Here is a 26,456-nt window from a genome sequence, read left to right as displayed (position 1 = left end):
CTGAGCCTTGGGGGATAGCCAGTTAAGAACTTCGTTTGCTACAATCCTGTGGGACCTGGGAGCTCAAGTCCTGTTGGCCACAGAGTCAAAGGTTTAAAAGGGTGTGTCCCTTGGGCAGCAGCTGCAAAATCTGGGGCGCCAAACATGTGCACAAGCTCTTTCCAAGAAGAAACCAGTGAACTGGAGCAGGCTAGAGAGAGAACAGTGATGGCACCTGCCAGATCCCTGGTCTCCAAACAGAATCAAAATTAGCTCCTAGATGTGTGCTAAGTTAGAAACCTGACCCTCAGGCAGTAGCTTTTAAAGTATGCAAACAGGATTCATTCAGGCAAAGACTGACAGATGGGTGTTTCTCTCTGCTTCCTCCATGCTGAGCCAGAGCAAATCCTTGAAAACCCATTAAGAACTCTTTGCTTGTTATAGTCTGGTGGGTCTCATGAATAAAAGCCCCATTGTTTTTCAGAGCTAGGTGTTTTTGGGTCCTTACCTCAAGTGGAAGTCTAAAAAGATGGGGGCTAGATGTTGGGTCCAAACCCTTCGCACCTCAGGGGAGGAGCTGGAAGTTGTAAGTTGCTTCGCAACTGCATGTCTCTCTGCCAGGGGACATTTATGGTGAGACTGCATCTCAGCCTTTTCTACTCACTTCAGTGTGGATATATTCTCGTTTGCCTGCTATATAGGAACTGCTCGGCTAGTTTCTGGATTTCTTTCAGCAGAAATTGCTCCGTGTGTAGCTGTGGATTCAGTGTGTCCATAGAAGTGAGTTCAGAAGCTTCCTATGTCACCATCTTGGACTGAAACCCCCTACATTGTCTTAATGTATTACTTTTCTGTGAGTTTATTTGGGGGCTAAGGGGTTGGTAATGATGGAGAGAAGAAGAACCCAAATAATCACAGTTAGTTTCATTAGATAATTCTAGGGAGTTGTAAAGAGGTACCCTCAAGAATATGGAAATAAAAGAAAATACTGCATTCTCAGCACTGACTTATGTTCAAAAGATCAACAGAGAAATGAAAGGTCACCTGAAAAAGATAGCAAGGCTCTCAACAAGAGAACATTTTTTCTTATTTAGACTGAATTGACCAAAATGGGAATTAGATCGGCTATTTGTTGGCAACATCCACCCGAACACTAATCAGGACAGAAATGACTAGAATCATAGACATCTAAGTTTTCTGTCTGAATTGACAACATAATCCCTAATTTCAAAAACAGTTGGCCCCGAACAATGCAGGGTTTAGGGGTGCCGACCCCTCTGTGCAGTCAAAAATCCACATATTAACTTTACGGTTGGCCCTCTGCATCCACATATTCAACCAACGATGGATCATGCAGTACTGTAGTATATAGTTACTGAAAAAAATCTGCGTATAAGTGGACCCGTGCAGTTCAAGCCCATGTTGTTCAAGGGTCAACTGTATAAACAATGGGCTGTGTTAATCTGGCAAGTGTTAAATATTTGACATCAAATATTCCTTGGTTTTATTCCACAATCAAAATGCTTCTGATTTTGATATGGCTTCCCACAAAGATCTGACAATAAGGAGAAAATGTGCTGATAATATAGATAATGTATATTTTGTTCTATATAACCTTTTAACTTATCACTGTAAATTAAAAAGCTAGCATGCTGGTTTTAATACATCAGTCTAATGAACTTGGATAATGTGAGTCTGTACCATGAAAGGTGGTTTGTCTCCTCTTGTACTGAAAAATGAAATTTCTGCATCCAGAAAATTCAGATCTTGGCATTTAATTAAAATAACAAAAATAACAAATGCTCCTTTGTGAGGTCATTTCAGAAAGCAAGCCAATCCTTTTCCCTGGTGGTGATACTCATTCATCTGTATGTAGCAGAAAGCACAGCAGATAATGCAATTGGCTCACTCAACATCCTGCAAACTGTTTTATAGTTTCCTTCTCATACTATAGGGCCTTGAAAGCAAAACAAGCAAACAAACAAATAACAACAACAACAAAGTTTTTCTGATTCCTTTGGGGGGGGATCTGCATGCAATCTGACTGACACAACGAAACAACCCATATGACACTTAAAGCATAAGTCACCAATGTGTGATAGGGGCTACACATGGGAGAATGGATTTTTTTTAGTGTGATTATTGTGAAGGTTGTATTGTCTGGTACCCAACATCATAAGTGTCAAGTGACAAAAGGTTGAAAAAGTATGAACAGCCCCAAGCTAGGCAGTTCCTAGTACACAGAACTGGTTCCCTGCTCACCCCTTACCCATGAAATTACATAAACTACCCAATACTTTCTCATAAATCCTTTTCTGAATAAATTAGAGACAGTAGATCCAGTTGTTTGAAACTGAGAGAACCCCAGCTAATACTCTGAAAGACCCAGTATTTTTAATTTCTATAGTTCTAGCCTATTAATGTCAGTCCCATCATTTTGATACTACCACCACTAATAATAATGAGTTAACAGTTACTTCAGCACTTAAAAAATAATATCAAGCATTGTGATAAGTGATTTATAAACATTCTGATTAAATGCTCTATATTCTGTGAAAGACACCTCAGGAGAAAGACTGAAAGGGAAAAACCACAGGTTCATCATGAGAGGATACAAATCTTCTTAATAAACCAATTTGTAGATATGCTATTCTTAGAAGTATGCAGATTATGAACAATATTTTAAAGAAGAAAAATTAAACTTGGACAATAACTTTACCTTCTTGCTCTCTTCTTCAACAATATAGTACCTCAGTCATTTTAAAGTAGCTCATAGAACTCAAACTTGCTATTCTAACAAAAACAAATATGGCATAATAAAAAGATTCCTAAATGCTGTCTCTTTGGCTGTAATTTGGCTAGAAAAGTTGCTGTACCTGAAGATTGATCTCTGCCTCATAAAAGGTTAGGCATGAGCAGTAATGTCGATCTGAGTCAATATCTGTCAGGACCACCACAAAAAACGTTGGCTGCTTCCTCTCTCTGGACAGCTGCCACCCTCCAGGTTGACAAAACTAAATGAGATAGAAAAAAAAAATTGTCACATCTTAAAAGTATAAGGTAAATTTATTAGTTATAAATCCCTGAGAAATGTCTCCCCATTTAAAAAAATTTCCAGATGTGATACGTTACTTCAGCCAATATTTTTTAAAAATCACTTGCAGATTCATGATGTAGAATACTTTCACTAATGTGCATATGCATTTTATGAAGACAGCCTAGATTTTCCACAGATGCCACTCATTCTGAGACTGGGGTTGGCATATGTAGGAACAGATCACTAAGATGAAAACTTTGCACCATTAGAACAAATCATGAAATAAGTTGAAGATAAAGTGCTCAGTATCTACCATGGACAGAAAACAGAATTATTTTAAAATATCGTCATTAATCTAAGACTCTTCAATTCAGTACAATGAAAAAGATATCTTGTTCATCAAGACAGACCACATTCTGGGCTATAAAATACACTTTAATGTATTTAAAAGAATAGAAATCATATAGTGCATGTCCCAGACCACAATAAAATTAAACTAAAAATCAATTACAGAAAGATAGCTGGAAAATCCCCAAACACTCAGAGATTAAACAACACACTTCTAAGTAATACATGGATCAAAGACAAAAATCTCAAAAGAAATTTTCAAATATTTTTAACTAAATGAAAATGAAAATACAGCTTAACATTTGTGGGATTCAGCAAAAGCAGTGCTTAGAGGGAATTTTATAGCACTGAATTCATAGAGAAGAAAAATCTAAAATCAGTCATCTAAGCTCTATCTTAGGAAACTAGAAAAAGAAGAGCAAATTAAATCCAAGGTAAGCAGAAGAAAAGAAATAATAAAATTAGAGCAGAAATCAGTGAAATCTATTACAGGAAATCAATAGAGAAAAGCAGCAAAACCTAACGCTAGTTCTTTGAAAAAAACATTAAAATCAAGAAGTCTCTAGCCAGACAAACTAAAAATAAAAAAGAAGATACAAATTCCTAATATCAGAAATGAAAGAAGGGACATCACTATAGATCCTGTGGACATTAAAAAGATAATAAAGGGATACTATGCATAACTCTGTGCCCACAAATTTGATAATCTAGATGAAATGAACCAATTTCTTGAAAGATATAATCTGATAAGACTCACACAAGAAGAAGCAGACAATCTGAATAGGCCTATATCTATTAAAGAAAATGAATCAATAATTAATAATCTTCCAAAATAGAAAGAAAGTATCATGCTGCAATGGGTTCACAGTGAATTCTACCAAACACTGAAGGATGAAACTAAAACATTCTCTACAATCTCTTCCAGAAGACTGAAGCCAAGGAAATACTTCCTGACTCATTCCATAAAGCCAGCATTATCCTAATGCCAAAAACAGAAAAAGAAATTACAATAAAACTATACATCAATATCTCTCATGAAGACAGATGCAAAAATCCTCAACAAAATATTTGCAAACTGAATGTAGCAATGTATGAAAAGAATTACAAACCATGACCAAATAAGCTTCATTTTGGGTATGCAGAGCTGGTTCAACATTGAAAGTCAATTAATCACATCAAGAAGCTAAACAAGAAAAAGTACATGATCATATCAATAGATACAGAAAAAGCATTTGAGAAAAACTAACACCCATTCATGATAAAAACTCTCAGCAAACTAAGCATAGAGGGGAAGTTCCTTGACATGACACAGAACATTTACCAAAAACCTACAGATAACATCATACTTAATTGTAAGAAACTAGAAGCTTTCTAGCTAAGATTAGGAACAAGGCAAGGTCATCATCTCTTACCACACCTTTTCTAAACTGTACTGAAAGTCCTAGTTAATTCAATTAGCCAAAACAAGGAAATAAAAGGTTTACAGATTAGGAAGGAAGATGTGTAACTGTCTTTGTTCCCAAATGACATGATTGTCTATGTAGAAAACCTGAAAGTAATAAGCAATTCCAGCAAGTTTCCAGGATACAAGGTTAATAGACAAAAGCCAACTGCTTTCCTATATACACCAACAATGAACTGTTACTTGAAATTAAAAACACAGTACCATCTTCATACATTAGCACCCCCAAAAATCAAATACTTAGGTATAAACCTAATAAATTATGTACAAGGTCTATATAAGAAAAATTACAAAACTCTGACGAGAAATCAAAGAAGAACTAAGTAGAGAGAAAGAGAGAGCAATTCCAATGTTCATCAATAGGAAGACTCAATATTGTCAAGTTTCAATTCTTCCCAGTGTGATCTACAGATTCAACGCAATCCCAAACAAAATTCCAGCAAGTTATTTTATGGATGTTGATAAACTAATGCTAAAGTTTATATGGAGAGGCAAAAGACCCAGAATAGCCAACTCAATATTGAAGGAGAACAAAGTTGGAAGGGTGACACTATCTGACTTCAAGACTTATTATAAAGCTACAGTAATCAAGACAGTGTGGTACCGGTCAACGAAAAGACAAATCAATAAAGCAGAATGGTGAGTCCAGAAACAAACCACACAAATATAATCAACTGAACTTTGACAACAGAGCAAAAGCAATACAATGGAGAAAAAATAGTCTTTTCAACAAATGGTGCTGGACCAACTAGACATTCATATACAAGAAAATGAATCTAGACACAGACCTTACACCTTTCACAAACATTAACTCAAAGTGGACCATATACCTAAATGTAAAACACAAAACTATAAAACTCCTAGAAGATGACAAAGGAGAAAACCTAGATGATCTTTGTTTTGGCAACGACTTTTTAGATACAACACCAAAATCATGAACCAGGAAAGGAATAACTGATAAGCTAGACTTCATTAAAATTTAAAACTTCTGCTCTGTGAAAGACACTGTCAAGAAAATGAGAAGACAAGCTAAGGACTGGGAGAAAATATCTGCAAAACACATATCTGATAATGTACTGTCATCTAAAACATACAAAGAGTTTTTAAAACTCAACAATAAGAAAGTGAACAAACCAATTAAAAAGGGGGCAAAAGATCTGAATAGATACCTCTCCAAAAAAGATATAAAGGTGGCAAATAAGCAAATGAAAAGATGTTCAATATCATATTTCATAAAGGAAGCAAATTAAAACAACAAGATACGATTACATACCTATTAGAATGGCCAAAATACAAAACAATGACAATGCCAAATGCTGACAAGAATGTAGAGCAACAGGAATTCTTATTTATCGCTGGTGGGAATGCAAAATGGTACAGCCACTTTGGAACACTGTGCGCCAGTTTCTTACAAAAGTAAACATACTCTTACCACACAATTCAGCTATTTACCCGAAGGAGGTGAAAACATATGTTCACACAAAAACCTGCACATGGATGTTTATAGCAGCTTTGTTCATAATTGCCAAAACGTGGAAGTAACCAAGATGTCCTTCAGTAGGTGAAGGCACATCCAGGTGACAGAATACTTTATTGTGCTAAAAAGAAATGAGTTATCAAGCCATGAAAAAACATGGAGGAAACGTAAATGCACATTACTAAGTGAAAGACGCCAGTCCGAAATGGCTACACGTGGTATAATTCCAACTACTTAACATTCTGGAAAATGCACAGCTATGGAGAGCAAAAAGATTAGTAGTTGCCTGGGGTTGGGGAGACATAAATAGGCAGAATTTAGAGGTTTTTTAGAGCAGTGAAACTATTCTGTATAATACTGTAACTGTGGATACATTTTATTATGCATTTGTCAAAACCTTTAGAATGTACACCAAGAGTGAAACCTAAGGTGAATTACAGACTTTGGTTGATAATGATGTGACCAATGTAAGTTCATTCATTGTCTGTAACAAATGTACCACTGTGGTGGGGGATACTGATATTGTGGGAAGTTATGCGTTTGGGGAACAGAGAATATATGTGAATTCTTCATACTATTGCTCAATTTTGCTGTGAATCTAAAAGTACTCTAAAAAGTAAAGTCTATCTCTAAAAACATGAAGAAAAAAATATCTGGATAACAGTATTGTTGAAGAGATGGAATAGAAATAGAAAGGAGCTCACCAATACAGCCGCTCTCTGTGCCAGATTACCTTCTGTTACCCTGCTTAATAACTGTGTAACCTGGAGCACTTTATTTAACCTTTCAGTGCCTTAGTTTCCTCATCTGTAAAAGGCAGAATATTAGTACCTATCTACTAGTACCCTTGGGAAGCTCACACAAGGTAACACATGAAAAGTACTCAGAATAGCCTTTGCCATATAATTCCGTGGTGTTAGTTATTATGATTATTACCCCCTTTGACCTAACCTTAGTTTCTATCATCACAGCTATAACACTTTCTTTCCCCTTCTTTACTAGTTTTTTCCTGCCTCTCCTTTCATTGCCTCATTGACTCCTTGACTCAGTCTAAAGAGACATCAGAAAAGTAATATTTGGATGACTTCCTACCTTTAGAGAGACACATTAATCACGTTCATAGCTTCTCTACCAAATGAAAAATTCTACCCGACTCATTTCCTTGAGCAGACATCATGAGGAATACATAGAGAAACAGCATGAAAACCTTAAGGACACATTAATTAGTTAAGTGAAAATATTTTTCTCTACTACATTTGTGGCTTTTTTTTTTAAAATAAATTTATTTATTTATTTATTTATTTTGGGGTGTGTTGGGTCTTTGTTTCTGTGCGAGGGCTTTCTCTAGTTGCGGCAAGCGGGGGCCACTCTTCATCGCGGTGCGCGGGGCTCTCACTGTCGCGGCCTCTCTTGTTGTGGAGCACAGGCTCCAGACGCACAGGCTCAGTATCTGTGGCTCACGGGCCCAGTTGCTCTGCGGCATGTGGGATTTTCCCAGACCAGGGCTCAAACCCGTGTCCCCTGCATTGGCAGGCAGATTCTCAACCACTGCGCCACCAGGGAAGCCCTACATTTGTGTTTTGAAATAGTAATTCATTGAACAAATATTTATTGAGCACTTCAGTATCACTTATTCTGTGAAGTCTTCTCTGAAGCTCCCCAGTTTCTCTGGCCCCCTCTAAACCAAAGAATCAAGCAGTTCCACTCATGTGTTCCAAACCGTTTTATACATTCTTATTATAGTAAATAATTATAACCTTTTCTTCCTATATATAGCACTAGAACTTATATATTTTACTAATCTGGTACAGAAAACTTGACTTGTCAATTTGTTTACATGTATATTTCTCCCTCAACAATTCATTTATCTAAGTTCCATGACTTTACATCTTTGGCTTTCCTGTGGCCACCATAAGCCTTTTTCATTCTAGAAAAGTAGCCCTCAAAGTGTGGTACACAGAATCATAGGAGTCCCGGTGGTCAAAACTATTATCATATTAATACTAAGAACTGGTTGTTTCTTTCACTTTGTTGACATTTACATTAATGGTGGAAACGTAATGGTGGGTAAAGTTGCTGGTAACTTAACAGTAATCAATGCAGCAACATCAAACTAAACTTGTAGTCACTGTATTCTTCAAAGCTACACATTTGCAATTAAAAAAAAAAAGTTTCCGTTAATAATTTCCTTGATGAAGCAATAAACATTTTAATTTCATTGTAACTTGACCCTTGAGTATACAACTTTCAAAATATTCTGTTTCAAAGAGTAAATACACATAAAGCACTTTTGCTGCATATAGAAGTATGATAGTTGTTTAGAGAAAAACTACTTGTGTAGATGTTTAAGTTGTGAGCTGAACTGTTCTCTTTTTTCCCCCAAGAACACCATTTTTTACTTGAAAGAATAACTGACAAACATGCTTATACAGTCTTATGTATTTGGTAGACATTGTCTCAAATGAATGAAATGGCCCTTTTACTTCAAGATACAGATCTGAGACTGTTTGTTACCAATGATAAAATGAACTTTCAAGCACCATCATGAGCCTGATAGCTTTGCATTCCTGATTAATATGAGAGTATTATTAACTAATGTAATATTTTAAATACTATATGTGTCAACATTTGGAAGATCTGCATAACTCATTGATCCCTATTTGCCAAATGACTAATGCATGATGTTATAAAATCATGCATGGATAAAAGATTTTTCAAAGTGCAAAGCCAACCAATAGATTTTATCGTAGCAGAGTAAATAAAAGTTCATTGATGCATTTATATATCTCACATTGCAACTAGCCTTTAAGATATTATTATTTGTTGAGTGTTGGTGTAGTATTCAAACAAGAGTTTCCATAAGTGTCTGAAAAGGCTATAAAAATACTCCTCTTGATATGGGGAGGGGGAGGGGTGAGATGTGACAGGGTGAGAGAGTGTCATGGACATATATACACTACCAAATGTAAAATAGATAGCTAGTGGGAAGCAGCCGCATAGCACAGGGAGATCAACTCCGTGCTTTGTGACCACCTAGAGGGGTGGGATGGGGAGGGTGGGAGGGAGGGAGATGCAAGAGGGAAGAGATATGGGAACATATGTATATGTATAACTGATTCACTTTGTTATAAAGCAGAAACTAACACACCATTGTAAAGCAATTATATTTCAATAAAGATGTTTAAAAAAAAAAATACTCTTTCCAACTACATATTCGTGAGACCTGATTTTCTTCGTATACTTCAACCAAAACAACGTGCTGTAAAAGCATGAATGTAGAAGCAGGTATGAGAATCCAGCTGTCTTTTATTAAGCCAATATCAATGATATTTACAAAAATATAAAACAATACCATTCTTTTCCCTACCTTTTTTGTTATGGAAAATAGTTATTTTTTCAAAAAATATGCTATTTAATATGCAATGGTTTACTGTCCTTTTTAAAATAAATAAATAGCTTATATTTTTCTAGTTGTCAGTTCTAACACAAAAATTAATAGATAAAACTACATAAACAAAACTCTTTGCAGATTCTCAATCATCTGTGAGAGTATAAAGTGTGAGACCCAAAAGTATGAGACTTGCTATTCTAGTAAGAATGCATGTTAATGTGTAACTAGCCTTGGCTTAAGCTACTTAGGTAGCAGAAAGGTATAATCTTTGGCAGAACTAAGGAGTTTTAACAGGTTAAACTTCTGGGTTTAACAAAACCCAGAAGTGTCTTTCAATATACTCGCGTCTGAGCTTGGGTATGAAATAATATAATGATACAGAGCCTGTGTCATCAGGTCTACTCATTCGACAAACAAGTCTTCTGATATAAAGTGAATCAGTTCTGTGAATTAATAGCAAATAATCGCATTCTCTTAGAGGTCTGTCATTCATTATCACAGCTGCTCATTAGGCTTGGCAAATGGTACTAAAAGCTATACACCATAGAATAACAACTATATATTTTCACATAATTTAAATGAAACTATAGGTTTTCAGTAAGGATTAAACTAAATCTCTTTATGTTAGTTCCAACTCAACCAACTTCACTGATTTCTCAAATCAAAGGTTCCCATCACAGAGAAGTGTTCACAAATAACAAATTAACTTTTGTAAGCGAATAGATATATTACTTAAACAAGCAATCAGATATTTTGCTGCTAAAACTAGAAAAATCAACTCATGCTAACATTTCTCAAATGCTTTACACATACAGTGAATATAAAGAAAAAATTACAGAATAATAAAAGATGTCCATAGCATTACTGTGACTAATTTTAAAGATCTCTCAAAGGTGAAATGTTGTAGAAGGTTCTTGGGATAACAGTCACTCAATATTTTCCAAGACCTTCATACACACCTATAAATTTACAGCTCACTAAACCACATTTTACTGTTCAACCTGTAATTAAAAAAATTAAAGGTGTCTCTTTAAAAAAAAGAAGGCTGTAAGAAAATTCCTTCTCACAGAAAAAAATAAACACATAACATCCAGAAGGAGAATATGAGAGTTTAGGTAGGAAGACCTCCTTAGTTATTTAAATGGCCTCATTTCCCCAAGTTTACATTATAACAGGAATTCTGATTTTAAAAGTATTAACAGTAAAACTTCTGGGAAATTCCAAGGATCCTCTTTTTTGATTCAATAAGTACTTCTTCAAAACTAAGCTTAATGTGACCACAACTAAGATAGTAATGGTAATTCATGCTAGGCCTGGTCAGATATTTTTTACTAAATTTTTCACAAAGAAGCTGTCAAGATAGCTGGTCACACTGGTTACACATGAGACCCTTTATTTCATACATAAAAATACAGTTACATAAATGAATTATTTTATACTATGCATTAATATTATTAGAATCATACTTCATAAGAAATTTTGATGTTGCATTCTCAAATGAAATATATTAATACACACTGAGTAAATAAACAATAGCTCACATAACTGAGTTTACAGAAATGTTTTTTCAATGGATGAAAAGAAATGGCCTTAACCTCCGGTTAAATGTCTACTTTTCAAATTCATTGTATCATAAGATTAAGTAATAATCAAATTTGGTGTATCAGGAGATGATCCCACTATTAATGAGAAGTACTCCTCATAGGATTTGGATTTGAAATATAATAATGCTAGCTGGTTTAATCATTTCAAATCTTAACTAAAAGCGTGCTGAGAAAGTAATAAACAATGAGAGGGGAATTCCATGGCGGTCCAGTGGTTAGGACTCCGTGCTCTCACTGCTGAGGGCCTGGGTTAGATCCCTGGTCGGGGAACTAAGATTCCCCTCACAGTGTGGCCAAAAAAAAAAAAAAAAAAAAAAAAAAACCCAAAAAACAATGAGGGAGTGGACACTGCATTTCTTGAACCTGAGCTCGAGTCACATTTCTGACAGGAATGTGAGAAAATGTTTAGACAGCTGGAAACAGAGTAGTCACTAAAAGACAGTAAGCAGAATGATAAGCATTAAACAAACAGGATAAAAATCAGGATTTTGCTCTCCCCAGTGTCTTTACTGGCAAACAGGAGAAAAAAATGCTATCACAGGTGCAAAACCTAAACTGTTTAGAATTGACTGTCATAACTGACTGGCCTACATTTTGCCCTCCTTTTCCAAGTCAATGAGGAAACACATCTATTTGGAGTGATACTATCAATGGACATACCATATATATGTCTGTTTCATAAATATATGAGCGTATATGCAACAATGTATGTTTTTGACTATTCCCTTCCACCTGACTCTCATCATTTCCCACAGATCAAGCTCATAAAAATTTTACAACATATCTGGGAACAGCCAATATGGGGATTCCTTTTCAGGATGTTATCTGTCTTTATTCAGTTCCAGTTTTCTTTAAGACCTTGGCATAACCTGGACACAAATGACACCTCAAGGGTGCAAGGTTAGAACTGACAGACATTTTTAGGCTCCACATTTAATGCGTTACAAATACCAACTTTGTTTACTTGCTTGTTTCTTTAATTGCCCAAATGTATGAAGTAGATCATGTGCAAACAGGCCACCCACCTGCAAATAAAAGATAAGTGCCAATAACCCCTCGTATTTGTGAAACACTTTATATATAACTGTATCCCACAAGGTTTATTTTAAAAATGATGAAACCAAGGCTATGAGATGTTAAGGTGATACAGCTAGTGTGTAATAAAAGCAGGACTAGAATTCAAGCCTCTGTATCTCTACAAACTGTGTCTTCTCACTGCTTAATTATCTTTGTATATCACCTTGCGGATATTATTTTATGTTAATACGAATTTACTGTAGAAAAATCAGAAAAGAAAAAATGAAAATGAACTAAGTTCTTTAACATACAACCTTCCCTTGCAACCATTTATCTCTGGATGTACTTTTAATATAAAATGGGATATGTTATACATACAGTTATGAGTCTTGCTTTTCTCCACCTTCTGTAACATGTGTGTTTTCCCATGTACCTACATATTTTTAAGAAAATTATTTTTAATGACTGAATATTACACCAGCATATAGGTAAGCACCACAACATAACCAATTCCCTATTGTGGGTTGTTTATGTTGTTCACAATTTTTTTTCTTAATAATTGTGGGACAGGCGTGGTATTATGTAAATCTTCCCAGGCATGTCTCATTATGTTTTTGGGGAAGAACTGCTTTTTGTAGAACCAAAATGAGCACAAAAAACGTTTAACTGCCCTTGAATTCCTTTTTAAAGGTTAGGCAACCCAAAAATTATTTTGTTTTGCTGATAGAGTTCTAAAGAGGACAAAAAAGAAGTTGATAACAAAGAACTGTTATTATGAACTATATTCTGACCAAAGAACTGACTTGTGAAATAACGTAACAGAAGCCGTAAGAAATTGAACTCCATTGCCAAGCCAGGCCATGGCAATGTCAGGTGTGTGCTCTATACTTTAGACAGATATTTTTCAAAAGTTCAGAGAAAACACAGTGGTTGTAAGACTTTGGAAGAGAAGCCAATCTAAGAGTTGGGAAACCTTCAAATATTTTGTTATCCACAGAATAAAAGGTATCACACACATGTGCCTAATTTTAGTGGACAGCTTTTGATGAAGTATACTTTTAAAAGACTATCCAAAACAATCCGCTTTAAATGAAACAATTTAAATGGGTCACCTATAATGCTTTTAGTAGATATTTTATTCAGATATTTTATTACTACTACACAACATTACACTGTCCTCATCAGTATAATAAAACTTTATGTATAAGATAATATGATTTGTCTGCCTAGAGAATCCAAGCAAACTGACTAAATATTGTTTGAGTAAATAAGAGTTTAGTCATGTAGCCAGATATAAGAACATAAAAATCAACAACTCTCCTTGAGATCAGCAACAAGTAATTTCTAAAAAGATCTTATTCATAACTTTAATATGTTTTCAAAGTCACAGGATGAGCTAACCTAATCTCTCAAGTTTTGAACATTTTGGCATATCAGTTTCATGAAGAGCCCTACACATAAGCCTCTAAATATAAAACTTTCAAGAAGCAAACTCCAAAGAGAAAAATGAACGTTTAGAATAGCTTCTAACATCCAAGTTTTGAAAAAATACAACTGTACATGATTTACAAATTTAAAACAATTCCAAGAGCAAAAGAAAAGTTATTAATGACTTCTAGTTAAGCATGGCAGATGAAACAAATGAGTTTACCTCCAAGAGCTCCTGAAAACCCTCTAAAATTGCAATTAAAATAAATACAAACAGCAAAGTAACATGAAAGAAAATAACAGGTTTAAAATGACAATAAGAGGGACTTCCCTGGTGGTGAAGTGGTTAAGAATCTGCCTGCTGGGAGTGGGGGGTAGTCAAGACGGCGTACTAGGAGGACATGCAGAATTCGAGTCTTCTCACAACTAGGGAACCTACCAGGCGCCAGTGGGGGCCAACAGACACCTAAGGGGATGGGAGGAACCCCCAGCAACTGGGTAGGACATGGGGCATGGGGTGAGTGAAGGGGGAGGAGAAGTGGAGGCAGGAAGGGACTGGCGCCCCTGAGGGGTGGCTGGGGGAGGGGAAGGGCTCCCACACCCGAACGGGTAAATTGGGGAACCACTGGGAAGGCAGACGATCAAAAGGGAGTGTGGCCATGCTTCCCCTGCCCACTTGGACCCCCAGGAATCTGCTGAGATCCCAAGCCAGATCCTCTGCCCACCTAGGCCCTCTCCAGCCACTCAGGTCCTCAGGGAGTGGGAGGGAGGGATGAGGGGGGCAAAAGTAAAGGCCGGACCTCTGGGATCCACACCCCTGAGGAGTGGCTGGGAGAGGGGAAGAGTTCCTACACCCAGCGGGACCCACCCATGGTTAGGGGTCCAGTAGTGATGGGGGTAGACCCTGGGGGAGACAGAGGGGGAGGGGCGCGGAGGAATGGAAGGGAAGGGGGCCAATGCTTTCCCTGTCCACTTAGGCACCAGGGAGCCGGTTGGGCTCCAGGTCTGATCCTCTGCCCTCGGAGCCTCCCTCCGGGTGCGCAGAGCCAAAGCCCCGCCCCTACACCCCCACCCAGGGCCCTACCTCTACACTTGGAGACCCCTTCCAACGCGCTGGGCCTAAACCCCACCCACACACCCTCATTCATGGGCCCCACGTCCAAACTCTGGAACTCCACACACCAGAGGCCCTCCTTTCCAAGTGCTACCTCTCCCCTTCCGCACGGGTATTAAGCAGAGACCCCGCCCCATATTTGAAAGTCGCCTCGCCTAAGCCCCGCCCCATGCTCAAACACCCTCCCACCCCCAACCACCCCTACCCCCCACCCCCTGCCTAGGTTCTACCCCACCCTAAACCCCGCCCCTGCCTAAGTTCCTCCCCCACCTAAAGTGCACCCCCACAGCCAAGGCTTTTTTTTTTTTTCCTTTTCCTTTTTCCTCTTTTAGATTGGGGTTCCGTTTTACCTTGTTGATTCATTGCTGTTGATTCTTTTATATTTTTATTTTTCCTAATAAATCTTTTATTTTTCTAACTTTATTTTATTCTTTATTATTTGTTAGTGATCCTCCTTTTGGCTTGTTGCTCCACCCCCCTTTTTTTTTCTTTTTTCTGATGTGGTTTTATTTAACCTTGCTGCAGTTGTTTCAATTATAGTTTTATTTTTCCTAATATATTTTTTATCTTTCTAATTTTATTTTGTTTTTATTCTTTAATATTGTACTGTTCCTTTTTTCTTTCTTTCTTCCTTTTTTTTCTCTTACAGCACCACAAGCTTGCGGGATCTTGGTTCCCAGGTCGGAGGTCGGGCCCGAGCTCCTATGGTGGGAGCTCCAAGTCGAAACTGCTGGACTAACAGACAACCTCAGACACCAGGAAATATCAGTTGGACTGAGACCTCCTGGAGGTCCTCATCTCAGCACCAAGACCCAGCTCTATCTAACTGCCTGCAAACTTCAGTGCTGATGTCTCAGGCCAAACAACCACTAAGACAAGATTACAGCACCACCCATCCAAAAAAACGACAAAAAAAGTATGTTACAGATGAAGGTGCAAGGTAAAAACCTACAAAACCAAATAAATGAAGACGAAATAGGCAACCTACCTGAAAAAGAATTCAGAGTAATGATAGTAAAGATGATCCAAAATCTTGGAAACAGAATGGAGAAAATACAAGAAACATTTAACAAGGATCTAGAAGAACTAAAGAGCAAACAAACAGTGAAGAACAACACAATTACTGAAATTAAAAATACTCTAGGAGGAATCAATAACAGAATAACTGAGGCAGAAGAATGGATAAGTGAAATGGAAGATAAAATGGTGGAAATAACTGCCAAGGAGCAGAATAAAGAAAAAAGAATGAAAAGAATTGAGGACAGTCACAGAGACCTCTGGGACAACATTAAACACACCAACATTCAAATTATAGGGGTCTCAGAAGAAGAAGAGAAAAAGAAAGGGTCTCAGAAAATATTTGAAGTTGAAAACTTCCCTAACATGGGAAAGGAAATAGTCAATCAAGTCCAGGAAGCACAGAGAGTACCATACAGGATAAATCCAGAGAAACACAATGAAGCACATATTAATCAAACTACCAAAAATTAAATACAAAGAAAAAATTATTAAAAGCAGCAAGGGAAAAGCAACAAATAACATACAAGGGAATCCCCATAAGGTTAACAGCTTATTTTTCAGCAGAAACTTAGCAAGCCAGAAGGGAGTGGCAGGACATATTTAAAGTGATGAAAGGGAAAAACCTACAACAAGGATTATTCTACCCAGCAAGGAGCACATTCAGATTCGATGGAGAAATTCAAACCTTTACAGACAAGCAAAAGCTAAGAGAATTCAGCACCACCAAACCTGCTTTACAACAAATGTTCAAGGAACTTCTCTAGGCAGGACACATAACAGAAGAAAAAGACTTACAAAAACAAACCCAAAACAATTAAGAAAATGGTCATAGGAACATACATATCGATAATTACCTTAAATGTAAATGGATTAAATGCTCCAACCAAAAGACATAGACTGGCTGAATGGATACAAAAAGAAGACCTGTACATATGCTGTCTACAAGAGACCCACTTCAGACCTAGGGACACATACAGACTGAAAGTGAGAGGATGGAAAAAGATATTCCATGCAAATGGAAATCAAAAGAAAGCTGGAATGGCAATTCTCATCAGACAAAATAGACTTCAAAATAAAGACTATTACAAGAGACAAAGAAGGACACTACATAATGATCAAGGGATCAATCCAAGAGGAAGATGTAACAATTGTAAATATTTATGCACCCAACATAGGAGCACCTCAATACATAAGGCAAATGCTAACAGCCATAAAAGGGGAAATCGACAGTAACATGATCATAGTAGGGAACTTTAACATGCCACTTTCACCAATGGACAGATCATCCAAACTGAAAATAATTAAGGAAACACAAGCTTTAAATCACACATTAAACAAAATGGACTTAAATGATATTTATAGGCCATTCCATCCAAAAACAACAGAATACACTTTCTTCTCAAGTGCTCATGGAACATTCTCCAGGATAGATCCTATCTTGGGTCACAAATCAAGCCTTGGTAAATTTAAGAAAATTGAAATCATATCAAGTATCTTTTCCGACCACAACGCTATGAGAGTAGATATCAATTAGAGGAAAAAAACTGTAAAGAATACAAACACATGGAGGCTACACAATATGCTATTAAATAACCAAGAGATCACTGAAGAAATCAAAGAGGAAATCAAAAAATACCTAGAAACAAATGACAACGAAAACACGATGATCCAAAACCTATGGGATGCAGCAAAAGCAGTTCTAAGAGGGAAGTTTATAGGAATACAATCCTACCTCAGGAAACAAAAATCTCAAATAAACAACCTAACCTTATAACTAAAGCAATTAGAGAAAGAAGAACAAAAAACCCCCAAAGTTAGCAGAAGGAAAGAAATAATAAAGACCAGATCAGAAACAAATGAAAAACAAATAAAGGAAACAACAGCAAAGATCAATAAAACTAAAAGCTGGTTCTTTGAGAAGATAAATAAAATTGATGAACCATTAGCCAGACTCACCAAGAAAAAAAGGAAGAAGACTCAAATCAACAGAATTAGAAATGAAAAAGAAGAAGAAACAACTGACACTGCAAAAATACAAAGGATCATGAGAGATTACTACAAGCAACTATATGCCATAAAATGGACAACCTGGAAGAAATAGACAAATTCTTAGAAAAGCACAACCTTGTGAGACTGAACCGGGAAGAAATAGAAAATATAAACAGACCAATCACAAGCACTGAAATTGAAACTGTTATTAAAAATCTTCCACCAAACAAAAGCCCAGGACCAGATGGCTTCACAGGCGAATTCTATCAAACATTTAGAGAAAAGCTAACACCTATCCTTCTCAAACTCTTCCAAAATATAGCAGAGTGAGGAACACTCCCAAACTAATTCTACGAGGCCACCATCACCCTGATACCAAAACCAGACAAAGATGTCACAAAAAAAGAAAACTACAGGCTAATATCCCTGATGAACAAAGATGCAAAAATCCTCAACAAAATACTAGCAAACAGAATCCAACAGCACACTGAAAGGATCATACAGCATGATCAAGTGGGGTTTATCCCAGGAATGCAAGGATTCTTCAGTATACAAAAATCAATCAATGTCGTACACCATATTAACAAATTCAAGGATAAAAACCGTATGATCATCTCAGCAGACGTTGAAAAAGCTTTTGACAAAATTCAACACCCATTTATAATAAAAACTCTCCAGAAAGTAGGCATAGAGGGAACCTACCTCAACATAATAAAGGCCATATATGACAAACCCACACCCAACATCGGTCTCAATGGTGAAAAACTGAAACCATTTCCTCTAAGATCAGGAACAAGACAAGGCTGCCCACTCTCACCACTATTAGTCAACATAGTTTTGGAAGTTTTAGCCACAGCAATCAGAGAATAAAAAGAAATAAAAGGAATCCAAATCAGAAAAGAATAAGTAAAACTGTCACTGTTTGCAGATGACATGATACTATACATAGAGAATCCCAAAGATGCTACCAGAAAACTACTAGAGCTAATCATTGAATTTGGTAGAGTAGCAGGATACAAAATTAATGCACAGGAATCTCTTGCATTTCTATACACTAATGATGAAAAATCTGAAAGAGAAATTAAGGAAACACTCCCATTTACCACTGCAACAAAAAGAATAAAATACCTAGGAATAAACCTACCTAGGGAGACAAAAGACCTGTATGCAGAAAACTATAAGACACTGATGAAAGAAATTAAAGATGATACAAATAGATGGAGAGATATATCATGTTCTTGGATTGGAAGAATCAACATTGTGAAAAGGACTATACTACCCAAAGCAATCTACAGACTCAGTGCAATCCCTATCAAACTACCAATGGCATTTTCCACAGAACTAGAAAAAAAATTCCACAATTTGTATGTAAACACAAAAGACCCCGAATAGCCAAGCAATCTTGAGAAAGAAAAACGGAGCTGGAGGAATCAGGCTCGCTGACTTCAGATTATACTACAAAGCTACAGTAATCAAGATAGTAAGGTACTGGCATAAAACAGAAGTATAGATCAATGGAACAGGATAGAAAGCCCAGAGATAAACCCATGTACATATGGTCACCTTATCTTTGATAAAGGAGACAAGAATATACAATGGAGAAAAGACAGCCTCTTCAGTAAGTGGTACTGGGAAAACTGGACAGCTACATGTAAAAGAATGAAATTAGAACACTTGCTACCTCCATACACAAAAATAAACTCAAAATGGATCAAAGACCTAAATAAAGGCCAGACACTGTAAAACTCTTAGTGAAAACATAGGCAGAACACTCTATGACATAAATCACAGCAAGATCTTTTTTGACCCACATCCTAGAGAAATGGAAATGATACCAAAAATAAACAAATAGGACCTACTGAAATTTAAAAGCTTTTGCCCAGCAAAGGAAACCATAAACAAGACGAAAAGACAACCCTCAGAATGGGAGAAAATATTTGCAAATGAAGCAACTGACAAAGGATTAATCTCTAAAATATACAAGCAGCTCATGCAGCTCAATATCAAAAAAACAAACAACCCAATCCAAAAATGGGCAGAAGACCTAAATAGACATTTCTCCAAAGAAGACATACAGATGGCCAACAAACACATGAAAGGATGCTGAACATCATTAATCTTTAGAGAAATGCAAATCAAAACTACAGTGAGGTATCACCTCACACTGGTCAGGATGGCCATCATTAAAAAATCTACAAACAATAAATGCTGGAGAGGGTGTGGAGAAAAGGAGCCCCTCTTGCACTGTTGGTGGGAATGTAAATTGATATAGCCACTATGGAGAAAAGCATGGGGGTCCCTTAAAAAACTGAAAATAGAACTACCATACGGCCCAGCAATTCCACTACTGGGTATATACCCTGAGAAAACCATAATTCAGAAAGAGTCATGTACCACAATGTTCACTGCAGCTCTATTTACAATAGCCAGGACATGGAAGCAACCAACTGTGCATCGACAGATGAATGGATAAAGAAGATATGGCACATATATACAATGAAATATTACTCAGTCATAAAAAGAAACGAAACTGAGTTATTTGTAGTGAGGTGGATGGACCTAGAGTCTGTCATACAGAGTGAAGTAAGTCAGAAAGAGAAAAACAAATACCTTATGCTAACACATATATATGGAATCTAAATTAAAAAAAAAAGGTTATGAAGAACCTAGGGGCAGGACAGGAATAAAGACGCAGATGTAGAGAATGGATTTGAGGACACAGGGAGGGGGAAGGATAAGCTGGGCCGAAGTGAGAGAGTGGCATGGAGTTATATATACTACCAAATGTAAAATAGATAGCTAGTGGGAAGCAGCCACATAGTACAGGGAGATCAGCTCAGTGCTTTGTGACCACCTAGAGGTGTGGGATGGGGGGGTGGGAGGGAGACGCAAGAGGGAGGAGATATGGGGATATATGTGTATGTATAGCTGATTCAGTTTGTTATTAAGGAGAAACTAACACACCATTGTAAAGCGATTATACTCCAATAAAGATGTTAAAAAAATTAAAAAAAAAAAAAAAGATTTTGGAAGCCAGAAAACTGGTTTACCCTACAAATTCCTGGAAAAGATAATGAATGGGTGGCACTAGGTATATATGAATGTCACGAATATGAAGGGAAGACCAAAACAAAAAAGAAGGAATCAGTGACCATAAGACAATACAAGGAGAAGCAGAAAATTTCAAACACACGAGAATGAAGTAATCAAAATCATGAAGAAGAGTCTGTATATCAGAGAACATTTACAGAACAAGAGAGATAATCAAAATTAAAAATGAAGAAACTGGAACACTGTCCCAGTAGGCTCCCAAAAGGGACATACAAATGGAAAATGGGAGAGAAACAAGTAAGGAAATTAGATAATTGTGGGAGTTCTAATTCTTAGGTAACAGGAAATTCAGACAGAGTACACAAAAAGGAAAAATTTATGAAAGAAGTAACGACACAGCCCTCCCACCCCTCACAAAGGCCCGGAACCTTAGGACAGGATTAAATTTCATATGTCTAGCATACTGAATTAATGTTTTTTAATTAATGTTTTTAAAAACCCGTTTTTAGCACATCATCATGAAAGTTCAAAAAAATGAAAAAGAAAAAAGGTCCTAAGGAGAAAAAAATTAAAGAAAAAGAAAAACTAGATATTTTACAATGGATCAAAAATCAAAATAGGAACAGAAATCTATTAACATAATTAATTACATTAATAAATTTAGTCATAAAAGTAATAAAATCAGCTCCATAATTTTTTAAATAAATTTATTTATTTATTTATATTTATTTTTGGCTGTGTTGGGTCTTCATTTCTGTGCGAGGGCTTTCTCCAGTTGCAGCGAGCGGGGGCCACTGTTCATCGCGGTGCGCGGGCCTCTCACTGTTGCGGCCTCCCCCGTTGCAGAGCACAGGCTCCAGATGCGCAGGCTCAGTAGCTGTGGCTCACGGGCTTAGTTGCTCCACGGCATGTGGGATCTTCCCAGACCAGGGCTCGAACCCATGTCCCCTGCATTGGCAGGCAGATTCTTAACCACTGCGCCACTAGGGAAGCCCCCATAATTTTTAAAATAGGACATAATTCAACATAACACCCATTCTTAAATTAAAAATGAGTTCCATTATTGCTGATATTGTTTACTGGACATATTAGCAGAAGCAATTACACAGACGAAAGAAACTATGGATACAAAAACTGGAAGATAAAATTATTATTATTTCCCTATAACTGTATAACCTGGAAAACTAAAGAGGATCAACTAAAAGAACTACTATGAACAATAAGAAAATACAATAAGGTAATAAAATTTAAAATTAATAAATAGAGAAGACTCTTATTTGGGGCCAAGATTTACCCTGCAAACTGAAACACCTTAAAAAGCTGGACAAAATATATGAAAAAATGGCTTGCAAGACACTAAGGTGTCAGGCAACGTAAGGACAAAGATCCCTGAAAGGCAGGAAACAAACAATGTGAGCTCTACTACTGGCGCCACTTTCTGCCTTGAGAGAGTTTATAGGCCATGGTGCAGGGAGGGGGAACAGAGGTGGAGCTTAGAGGACTCCCTAGACAAGGAAATAGAGGAGAGACTTCTGGAGAAAAGGGCAGCTAGAGTTCTTAGGACAGAACCCAGAGAGGAGGGAGCTGCACAGAGAAGGAACATGGGATATCTGCAGAGGGTTCCTCTGAGAATTCAGTAGGGTACTGATCAGTGCATGTATCGATATATGAGGAAACCACCCAGGCTGGTAAAAGAGCCATCTGAAAAGATTAGAGAAAATAGCGCCCATCGTTTAAGCGTGGCTGGGCAAAGTGCCTATTCCCACCATCCAGAATGGAAAAATTCATAATTCATGGGACACTGGACAGAGTACACAGAAAGGTCTTGTCTCAGTAGTGGGAATAATTAGCCCTAGATTGGATCTGCTCTATTGTTGGTACATAACAAATCATAAAAGCAAGACCCAAAAAGATCAAACTGTTTAAAGTAACTTTAACTGAATCACAGAAGCTCAAGAAGATTTATAGGAATACGAAATGTCCATCACCCAACAAAATAAAATTCAGGATGTCAGGCATCCTATTAAAGATTAACAGGCATGCAAAGAGATAGGGAAATGGAACCCATAATGAGGAGAATAATCAATCAAAACTGACCTAGAACTGATAGAGATATCAGAATGAGCAAAAAGAAGACACAAAGAGTTACTATTACTGATTCCCATATGTTGAAAATTTAAATAGAGACGTGGAAAATATAAAAGACTCAAATCAACTTCTAAAGAGGAAAACTACAATGTATGAGATTTAAAAAATGGATGGGATACACAGCATATTAAATATTGCAGAAGAAAAAATTAGTAAACTTGAATTCACACCAATAAAAATTATCTAAAACAAAATACAGAGAGAAAAAAGAACCCTCCAAAACGAAATGAGCATCAGTGAGCTCTAGGACTTCAATCAGCCTAACACAGGAGTAATAAGAATCAAGGAAGTGAGCAGGAGGAGGAACAGAAAAAAACATTTGAATGAATAATGGCCAAATATAACAGCAGATGAAAAATGGATCCATACAAAACAATGAAGAGCACCATGAAGTGTAACTACATGGGTAAATAAATAAGACTTTTTCTTATTATTTAAGTCTCTTTTAAAGATGATTGACTATATAAACAAAAATAACATTGTGGCATGGGGTTTAGAGTATATATAAATGTAAAATGTATGTCAACAATTGTACAAAGTCAGGAGAGGAAAATGGCAGAGTACAGTAGTACTGTACAGTTCATATACTATAGGAAAGGTTGTATAGTATCACTTAAATGTAGAATGTTAAGTTAAATACACCATAAGTTAAAGATGTATAAGCCTGAAAAATGACAAAACAAAGAGTTAAAACTAATAAGACAACAAAAGAAGTAAAATAGAATAATCAAGAAAAATACTCAATCTAAAACAAAGCAGAAAATAAAGGGGAAGAAAAGGCCAATGAGATGAATAAGAAACAGTAAAATAAGATTCAAGGGCTTCCCTGTTGGCGCAGTGGTTGAGAATCCGCCTGCCAATGCAAGGGACACGGGTTTGATCCCTGGTCTGGGAAGATCCCACATGCCGCGGAGCAACTAAGCCCGTGAGCCACAACTACTGAGCCTGCGTGTCTGGAGCCTGTGCTCCGCAACGGGAGAGGCCGCGACAGTGAGAGGCCCGCGCACCGCGATGAAGAGTGGCCCCCGCTCGCCACAGCTGGAGAAAGCCCTCGCACAGAAACGAAGACCCAACACAGCCAAAATAAATAAATAAATAAATAAATTTATTAAAAAAAAAAAAAAAGATTCCAGCCTAACTCTATTAATAATCACATTAAATGGCTGAGATGATGAGTTTGGATAAAAAGCAAGACCCAACTATATGCTTCCTACAAGAAACTTTAAATACAAAGACGCAAAGAAGCTAAAAGGAAAAGGATGGGAAACAGATATCATATGCTGACATTAACCAAAAGAAAGCTGGTTAATATTAATACAGATTTCAGAGCAAAGAATGTTAACAGGAACTAAAAAGGCATTTTATAAAGATATATGGGCCAATTCATCAAGGGGACATAAATTTCTAAATATTTATGCCCCTAATAAAGAGCGTCAAAATACATGAAATAAATCAGATGGAATTGTGAGTAAAAAGACACAAATTTCCTCTATTTTAGTCAAAGACTTCAAAATCTCTCTCTTAATAACTGATAAAACAAGTAGACAAAAAAATACTAAGAATGTAGAAGATTTGAACAATACTATCAAGCAGACTTGACCTAATTGGTGTTTATAAAACACTACACTCAAACAGCATCAGAATACACATTCTTTCCTAGCATACTTCAGACATTTACCAAGACAGAGTATATTCTGGGCCATAAAATATATTGCAGTAAATTTAAAATGACTCGAATCATAAAAAGTATGTTTTCATACCACAAGGGAATTAAATTAGAAATCAAAAACAAATCTCTGGAAAATCCACAATACTGGAAACTAAATAATACATTTCTAAATAACTCATGGGTCAAAGAAGAAATCAAAAGGGAAATTACAAAGTATTTTGAACTAAATGAAAATGAAAAGACGACCTATCAGAATTTGTGAAATGCTACTGAAGTAGGACTTAAGGGGAATTTGTGGGATGCTACTAAAGCAGTACTTAAGGGGAAAGTTACAGCACTTAAAATAGAAAAGAAGAAAGGTCTTAGTCAATGAACTTAGCTTCTACCTTAAGAACTAGATAAAGAAAATTAAATTCAAAGTAAACAGAAAAAAGAAAATAATAGGGATCAAAACAGAAATCAATGAAACAGAGAACAGACACAATAGAAAAAAAGTAATGAAAGTAACAGTTGGTTCTTTGAGAAGATCAAAAAACTTGATAAACTTCTAGCCAGACTGATAAAAAAAGAGAAGATACAAATTGCCAGTATCAGAAGTGAGAGAGATGATATCACTAGAGAGTCTACAGATATTAAAAGGATCATAAGGGAACATTATGGATAACTTTTTGCAAATAAAGTTGACAATTAGAAAAAATAAACAAATTCACTAAAAAACACAAACTACCAAGCTCTCTTATGAAGAAACGGATAACCTAAATAACTCTGTATTTATCAAAGAAATTGAAATTGTAGTTAAAAATCTTCCCACAATGAAAACTACAGTCCCAGATGGTTTTATTGGTGAATTCTACCAAACATTTAAGGAATCAATAATAATAGCAATTCTACACAAACTCTTCTAAAAATCTGAAAAGGACAGGATAATCCCCAGCTCATTCTATGAGGCCAGTATTACCCTGATACCAAAACCTGACAAAAAAACATTATAAGAAAACTACCAACAGCGCTCATGAACATAGTCACAGAAATTCTTTCAAAAATACTTTTTAGCAAACGGAATCTAAGAATATAGCAAAAGGCTAATACATCATGACCAAGTAGGATTTGTCCCAAGAATAAAGGGTTGGTTTACATTTGAAAAACAATGTAATTCATCATTTTAACATGTTTACATAAGAAAATATAACAAACTAAAGAAGAAAAGCAATATGATCATTTTGACAGAAGCAGAAAAAACAGTTGAAAAAATTCAGCATCATTTCTGTTAAAAACTCTGAACACATTAGAATTAAAAGTGAATTTCTTTAACCTGATAAAAGACATCTATGGAAAACCTACAGCTACCATCATACTGAATATTTAAAAACTGAATGCTTTCCTGCTAAGATCAGGAACAAGATAGGTGTGCCCACTATTACTACATCTACTCTACTTTGGGCTACAGGTTCCAGCTGGAGCAATTAGGAGAAGGGAGGGAGGGAGGAAGGAATGGAAGGTATACACTTTGGAAAATAAGAAATAAAACTCCTTATTCACAGACAATATAACTGTCAATGTAGAAAATCTACAAGTGTCCAGAAGTTATATGTGATGCTTAGTAAGGTTGTAGGATCAATACACAAAAATCAATTGTATTCTACGTACTAGGAGTGAACAATCAGAAAATATTATTTACAATAGCATCAAAAATACGAAATAGGGATAATATGTCAAAAAATA

At 36.4% G+C, this 26,456-nt stretch overlaps 1 protein-coding gene across 20 annotated transcripts in view; it reads right to left on the bottom strand.

Moving 5' to 3' along the window:
* Positions 1-26,456, bottom strand: part of SBF2 (SET binding factor 2) — a 468,341-nt gene that overhangs the window by 258,149 nt on the left and 183,736 nt on the right. For 19 of the 20 annotated variants that reach the window (XR_014231384.1, XR_014231385.1, XR_014231386.1 and 16 more), the window contains exon 3: positions 2,856-2,993. The exons of the other annotated variant lie outside the window; for it this stretch is intronic. Coding sequence is in view for 16 of the 19 variants with exons in the window: in XM_082341357.1 (XP_082197483.1) it covers positions 2,856-2,993 (138 nt within the window). In the remaining 3 variants the exon portion in view is untranslated. The remainder of the gene's footprint in view (positions 1-2,855; positions 2,994-26,456) is intronic. 20 annotated transcript variants of the gene reach the window in all.

Source organism: Balaenoptera borealis, assembly GCF_965194805.1.
Source record: "Balaenoptera borealis genome assembly, chromosome: 11".
Classification (NCBI taxonomy): Eukaryota; Metazoa; Chordata; class Mammalia; order Artiodactyla; family Balaenopteridae; genus Balaenoptera; species Balaenoptera borealis.
The sequence above is the reverse complement of the archived record's forward strand: the minus strand, read 5'-3'. Positions and strand labels throughout refer to the sequence as shown.